Source organism: Equus przewalskii, chromosome 1 (genome assembly GCF_037783145.1).
Source record: "Equus przewalskii isolate Varuska chromosome 1, EquPr2, whole genome shotgun sequence".
NCBI classification, from domain to species: Eukaryota; Metazoa; Chordata; class Mammalia; order Perissodactyla; family Equidae; genus Equus; species Equus przewalskii.
Genome location: NC_091831.1, coordinates 616,381 through 622,506, shown reverse-complemented (window position 1 = coordinate 622,506; position 6,126 = coordinate 616,381). Strand labels below are relative to the sequence as shown.

Genomic DNA, 6,126 nt, shown 5'->3' with positions numbered 1-6,126 from the left:
GGCCGGCAGGGAGCCGGGAGGTGGAGGAGCCAAGGTTGGGGGACCTGGATGGGAGGGGTGGAATAGAGGGGAGGGAGGGGCGAAGAGGGGAGGGCGGAGCCGGGGGCGGGGGCGTGGAGAGGAGGGGACCCTTGGCCGTGGTTCCGGTTCCGCGACCACGTCGGAGGCCCCGGAGCTGGAGCGAGGGGGGACGCGGAGCGGAACGACGCGCCCGCACCGGACTGGCCTCCACCACCCAGTGGGGCGGGCGTGGAGGCGGCCAGGACTGGACGAGAACGCGGCGGGACGGGGAGGGCAGGCGGAGTCTGGGTCCGGACTGTGGGGGGGAGGGGCAGCCAGGGCGTCCGAGGGCTGGACTGGACTCGAGAGCACAGGGGGCACCCACTCACCGCCACCCCCGCCATGCCGGTGCCGCCGGGGTACAGGTGGGAGGCGACCCACGAGTGCGCAGGTGCCCCATAATAGAGCCGGCGGCCAAGGGCCAACCCCACGCGATCATATCGTCACCCGGTCTTGGGGGAAGGCAGCGGAGGGGCGGCGAACTCGGAGGCGCGGGTCCCAGAGCCAGTGGAGGGGCAGGCCCCTGGGAGCCCCAGATGCTGCTCCGAGGCCAAGTGGGGAAGCTGAGGCCAGGCATGGGTGACACAGCTGTCATTGGCTGGAGCAGCTGCGGAGGGAAAGGGGCCCACACTGCAGGAAGGAGGGGAGGGGAGACTCCAGTGCACACAGCCAGCCAGGTGAGGGGAGAAGGGCCTGAGCCCTTGGCAGTGCTGATGGGAATGACAGGCACTGGGAAGAGGGCACAACCCCAGGCAGCAGCCAAACTGGAGGGGAGAACACAGGAGGGACGGGCTATCTGACTTGCTGAGGTGGGGTCACCTTGGACTCAGGAGGGGGGTTCAGGTAGGGGAGGCTGTAGGCAAGGGAGGTGGGAAAGCGAAGGCCGGGCTAGCGTTAGGGGAGGGTCCACGATTAGAGAGGGGGTCGCTGGGCAGAGCTGGGACAAGAGCTGAGGGAGGTACGGGTGTGGCGCCAGGAGGCCAAGGGAAATGGAGAGAGGCTAAAACCAAGTTTCCAGAGGTGATGCGTCGGAGGCTGCCGGTTCCTGCATTAGCTCTCCTGAGGTGCAGCGCAGTAGCTTCCGACAGACGCTCCTCTTTGCGTGGAGGAGGCCTCTCCAGCCGGTTCTGTGCACGTTGAGCAGTCACTGGGGGCTACTTCTCTCTGTCTGGTTTGTGAGGCACCCCCACACCCGTTCGTCCCGGAGGAGCTCTGTGCAGGCCCCCACCAACTAGGCCTCCGTCCCCAGCCAGCAGGATGGCCGCTGTCTCGGGGCACTAGCAGCTTGCCCTGTGGGTGTCCTTGGAGCCAGCCCTGGGGCCACATGTGCCTGAGGGGACCTCACTCTTGCCAGCACATCCTGCAGTTCTCGTCTGAGACACCCCATGGCACACACAGCAAGTGATTCAAACCCCAGCCTCACCCCGCAGGGCCCAGTGGCCGAACTGGGCCAGTACAGGGCGGGAGGAAGGCCCGGGTCAGAGGCATCGCGGTCCCTCACCCGCTGGCCTGTTCTCCGCTGTGCTTGTGGGCGTCTGGCTTCCACATCACTCCCCCTCCCCTGCCAGAGAGGCTTGGTAGGCGGGGTCTGGGTGTTAATCCCGGGTCAGGCCATGAGGCCTTTGATCTCTGCCGGCCAGTGGGCGCGAACAGCTGTCGGTGCCTCTCCCAGGCTGGCGCCGGCGCCCGCAGGGATCGAGGCTACTGACCCAACCCGTCTGTCTGCACAGAAGCCCCGCCAAGGGCTTCTGAGCCAGACCAGCTTCACACCTGACTCTGGCCGCCAGCAGCGCAGCCTGGACCCCCCAGCCCATGCTCCAAGGGGCGCCCAGGGCCCGCCAGGTGGGTTTCTGCAGCACGTGTCCATCTGCCCCGTTGCGTGGAAGAGACAGACACCCTCCTGCAAAGGTTGGGGGTAGGCCCCGGCAGCCTGAGGCTTGAGGAGGAGTGCAAGGCCCACCTGGCTCCTGCACCTCCCCCCAGATGCAGACGCAGCCAGCTCAGGAGTGAAGCTGCCATGGGGACAGGGTGACCATCCTGAGGGCACCCCCCTGAAGCTCAGGCTCCAGTCCCCTGGGGGCTCTGAAGCCACCCAGCCACAATGGGGGCAGCTGGGGTGGTGGGATGCATGATGCCATATGGCCACAGCCGAGTCCACGCCCTGAGTGACCACACCCCCTCTTTCGTGTCACCTGAATCTGGAGGCAGCTCCTGTGGCACCAAGTAAAACTCCGAAGAGAAGCTGGGCTGGTGCTGGGGATGGTGAGAGAGAAGGGCCAGCAGAGCGGAGGGTCCTTCTCTGGACAGCCCCTCCCCGCCCTGTGTGGCTTGTGCATTCCCCTTCCAGGAATGCCTGCCCTACATTCCTACCCAGCTGGACAGGCTGGCCGCAGCAAGCGCTCGACCTGGCCTGGCTGCCCAGTCCTGGGAGCAGCCATGCCGACGTCCCCAACTTGAAGACGTCCCCAACTTGAAGCGGGCTCTCCCTCAGGTGGACACACCTGTCACCGAGGGCAGTGCAGACACACAGGGCGGGTTGGCGAGCCCACCTGGAGAAAGAAGATGACCCAGCACCCCACAGGACAAGCCCCCTGCGTTGGTACTGGGGTGGGAGGGGGCCATCACCTTCCTGCAGCCTGGGCCAGCCGGGTGGGGGTGGGGGTGGGAGTGGGGGAGATGAAAGGATGTAAGGAGTTCCCAACCCCCCCATCTCGCAGGAGGCTGACCAAAGCCCCGCCCATCCCCCAGACATCTTGGAGCCGGGGGAGGTGTGAATGGCCTCCTTTGTGCCTCTGAATTGAAGGCCATTAGGTGCTTCTTATCTGGGGGGGATTTGAGCCATCTCTGCAAACCTGCCTCCCACCCCCTCCTCCCTCTGAGCTTATAAATGCAGCCCAGCCCTGTGCTCCGCCCGGCCCACCCAACCAGCAGGCCCTGACCAGCCCTCAGCTGACCCTGCGCCCAGCCCCCACCGTCTACCCTGCGGAGGACCCCCGCTCCCAGCCCCTGCCATCTATCCCCGGGCGGATCCTGAGCAAGGCCGTCTGTCCAGCCATGCCTCCCTCCTCCCCCGTGCCCAGCGGCTGCAAGCCGACCTCCAGCTTTGGCTCGGTGGACTGGCTGTCTCAGAGCAGCCACGTGGAGCGGTCGCACACCTCCAGGCCTGCCGAGGACTCCCAGGAGAATTTCTCTGCCCAAGCCAGGGGGTCCAGCCGTGGGGAGCCACCTCAGACCCAGGGCGAGGAGGAGGTGAAGTTCTCAGAAGTGTCTGCACCAGGGACGCCCACAGCCGGTAGGTCGGGGTGGGGGGTGTCCCTGCCCAGATCAGGACAGGACTTGGAGGGTTCAGGAGGTGGGGGCATTCTTACCAGGGCTGGGGTTTGGGGTTCCTGGCCTCTCTGCAAGTGAACACTTCCCTTTGGGGGCAAAAGCCACAATGGGGGTTTTCCCTCCTCAAGCCCCTTGGGCTCCTCTTCCCCACCCACCTCCTATGGGGGGCGCCCCCTGCCCCTCACCCAGTCCTGGCTGCCCATGATGGGCCCACCACTCGCCACCCCTCAGGGCCTCACTGTGAGCCACGACGCTGACGTTAGTGCCTTTGTTCACAAGGATTTCAGACTCTGTAAAAGTCCTCGGGACCCATTTCCACAAGGGTCACAGAGCTGCGGGTGAGTGTGTCTTAAAGCTTGTGAAACCTGCCCAGTTCAGAGAGGTCGTTGTGGCCTTTCCCACAAAGCTGCGCACCTTAGTTTGGCATCTAGAATTGAGTTGGAATGGGCCGGTTGGGTCGAGGGAGCCACGGCCCAGATGACGCCACCCTTTACGTTTCCATGCGTGTGAATTTCGGTGCCTCTGCCCGCCAGCTCTCCCAGGTCTGCTGGCCCCTCCGCTTGTCTGACCCCTTGTTGTTCGCCACCAAGAAGCCTCAGTTTGTCTTTTAGTCTCTGTGATTTCATCGTTGCTTTTAGGTTTAAAGTTCTACACGGTCGAAAATGGGGTTGATGTTATCCATAAGTTTTCATTTTTTAAAAAAGTTTAAGTAATCCCTACAGAATAATTTTACACTTCGATGAGGTGAAATTTTAAATTTATTCTCTACAACCAATACCACCACCAAACGGCCAGCCAGTCACCCCTGCATCAAAGTCCTTGATGTGACTGGTTACGCGCCCGCCCTGCAAGCAGGCGTTTGCTCCTCCTGTCTGCCACGCTTCCAGGTGAGCGCTAAAACTAGATTTGTAAGATTTGCGTTCCCCAAACTACCACCTGGCACGTGGTGAGACTTCGTTAGATAATGACCGAGTAGATGATCTTCACTTGCTGGTTTCCTTCGTCTCAAGGGTGCTTACTGCCTTCCCCCATCTCCTACTTTAGACATTAGAAAACAAAGACTTGCCAAAGGCACGCAGTTGATGATGACAGCTTGGGCACGTGGGGACTGGGTACCGTGTGACAGGCCCTGGAGAAGGCGAGCTGCCCCCGGGCTCTCCCCTTGCCCTGCAGTCCCTCAGGCCCTCACTGCCACCCTCCCCCACCCCCAGTGAATTGAGTTCCTAGTCTGCAGGCCAAAGAAAGTGCTTTCTGGAAGGATGTAGGGGTGGAAGCCCTTCTGGAAGTGACTGAGTGGACTGGGGCAGGAGGCGAGGGGCCTGCATCAGAACTGCTGTTCATTCCTCATCATCTTTCTCCAGTATCCACTGGACCTCATTCTGTATTGAGCTGGGAGGCTGGGGGGGGGGGGGCTGTCTCCATGCTGGACAATCGAGCCAAGACCGAGAGGGACAGCAGAACAGTGGAGAGGGCGGGTCTATGCTTCCTGAGAACTGCCCCCCACCCCCCCAGTCATATTTCTTATCACTATGTCTGCCATCTGTAACCACAGAGCTAGCAGCAGCTTCCGAGTGAGGAGAGCCTGTCTCACGTGGGCAGCACTTTTGGTCAAATGGATTCAGTGCCCCTTCCGTCCTCCCTCAGGATTGAGCAAGGAGCCAGACACCACGCGGGCTCCCCGCGTGCGCACGGCCTTCACGGTGGAGCAGGTCAGCACCTTGGAGAGCTCCTTCCAGCACCGGCGCTACCTGGGCCCCCTGGAACGCAGGAGGCTGGCCCGGGAGATGCGGCTCTCGGAGGTGCAGGTGAGGTTAGGCGCCCAGGCCGGCGACGGAGCCAGGCTAGCCTGGTGGCCTGGTGTCGCCCCTGCTCTGATCCTGTTTCCCCACAGATAAAAACCTGGTTTCAGAATCGCCGAATGAAGCACAAACGACAACTGCAGGACTCACAGCTGAAGGTCCCCTTCTCCGGAGCTCTCTACACACCGCTGGCTTCCTGCCCACCACCTTCTGCCCTGGGCGACAGCCTGCAGCTTCTGTACCCTTGGGCATCCCTGCCTGGGCCTCCTGCTCTGGTACAGCCCCCTGGCTTCTTCTGGGGTCCCTGCCAAATGGAACAAGCCTCCCTGCCCTCAGCGTGGGCCTCGTGCAGCGGACGGCCTCTGACATGCTGCCTCCCAGACCCTGGGGGCCAGGTGCACATGCTGGGCCTGGCCTTGTCCTGGGGACCTTGGGGCCTGTGCGCCTTGCCAGACATCGGGGATGCCTTTTGAGGAATTGTGGCAGCCCAGAGCCTGCAGCTGGAGTGTGTTGACACCTTGCCATCCCACACACAGTAGGTGTGCATGGAGCTGTGCCCTGGCGTGGGCCTCCTGCCCATCCACACGTGGGGCCTGGAACCCTGACCCGCCTTAAGATTCTGGAGGGTGTGCAGTTGAGGATGTTTTAAAGCCGCTCCTTCACTGGAAACTAGCAAAGGGCAGCTCAGGAAGCAGGTAAAGGGTCAATGAATAGAACCCCCAAAGGTGAAAGTGGGCTCGCTTTTAGCAAATGATAAAAGGTTAATTTATTCAATTTGAGGTGTTGGAAAATCTGGTTTTCCAGTTGAAAACAATAAAGGTGGGTCCTTTTTTGTGCTCCATGCTCTGTGTGTAAAAATGAAAGGGTTGGGGAGGCGAAGGTATTTGTGTTTATCACCTTGGGGTTTGAATTCCATGTTACCAACGACCCCAAAACT

At 61.8% G+C, this 6,126-nt stretch overlaps 1 protein-coding gene across 1 annotated transcript; it reads left to right on the top strand.

Moving 5' to 3' along the window:
• Window positions 1–402: 402 nt before the first annotated feature.
• VENTX (VENT homeobox) lies at window positions 403–5,662 on the top strand. Its single transcript, XM_008525624.2, has 5 exons — window positions 403–425; window positions 1,733–1,902; window positions 2,954–3,352; window positions 5,035–5,195; window positions 5,282–5,662. Exons 1-5 carry the CDS (start codon window positions 403–405, stop codon window positions 5,660–5,662), a joined length of 1,134 nt encoding a protein of 377 aa, XP_008523846.2.
• The last annotated feature ends 464 nt before the right edge of the window (window positions 5,663–6,126 follow it).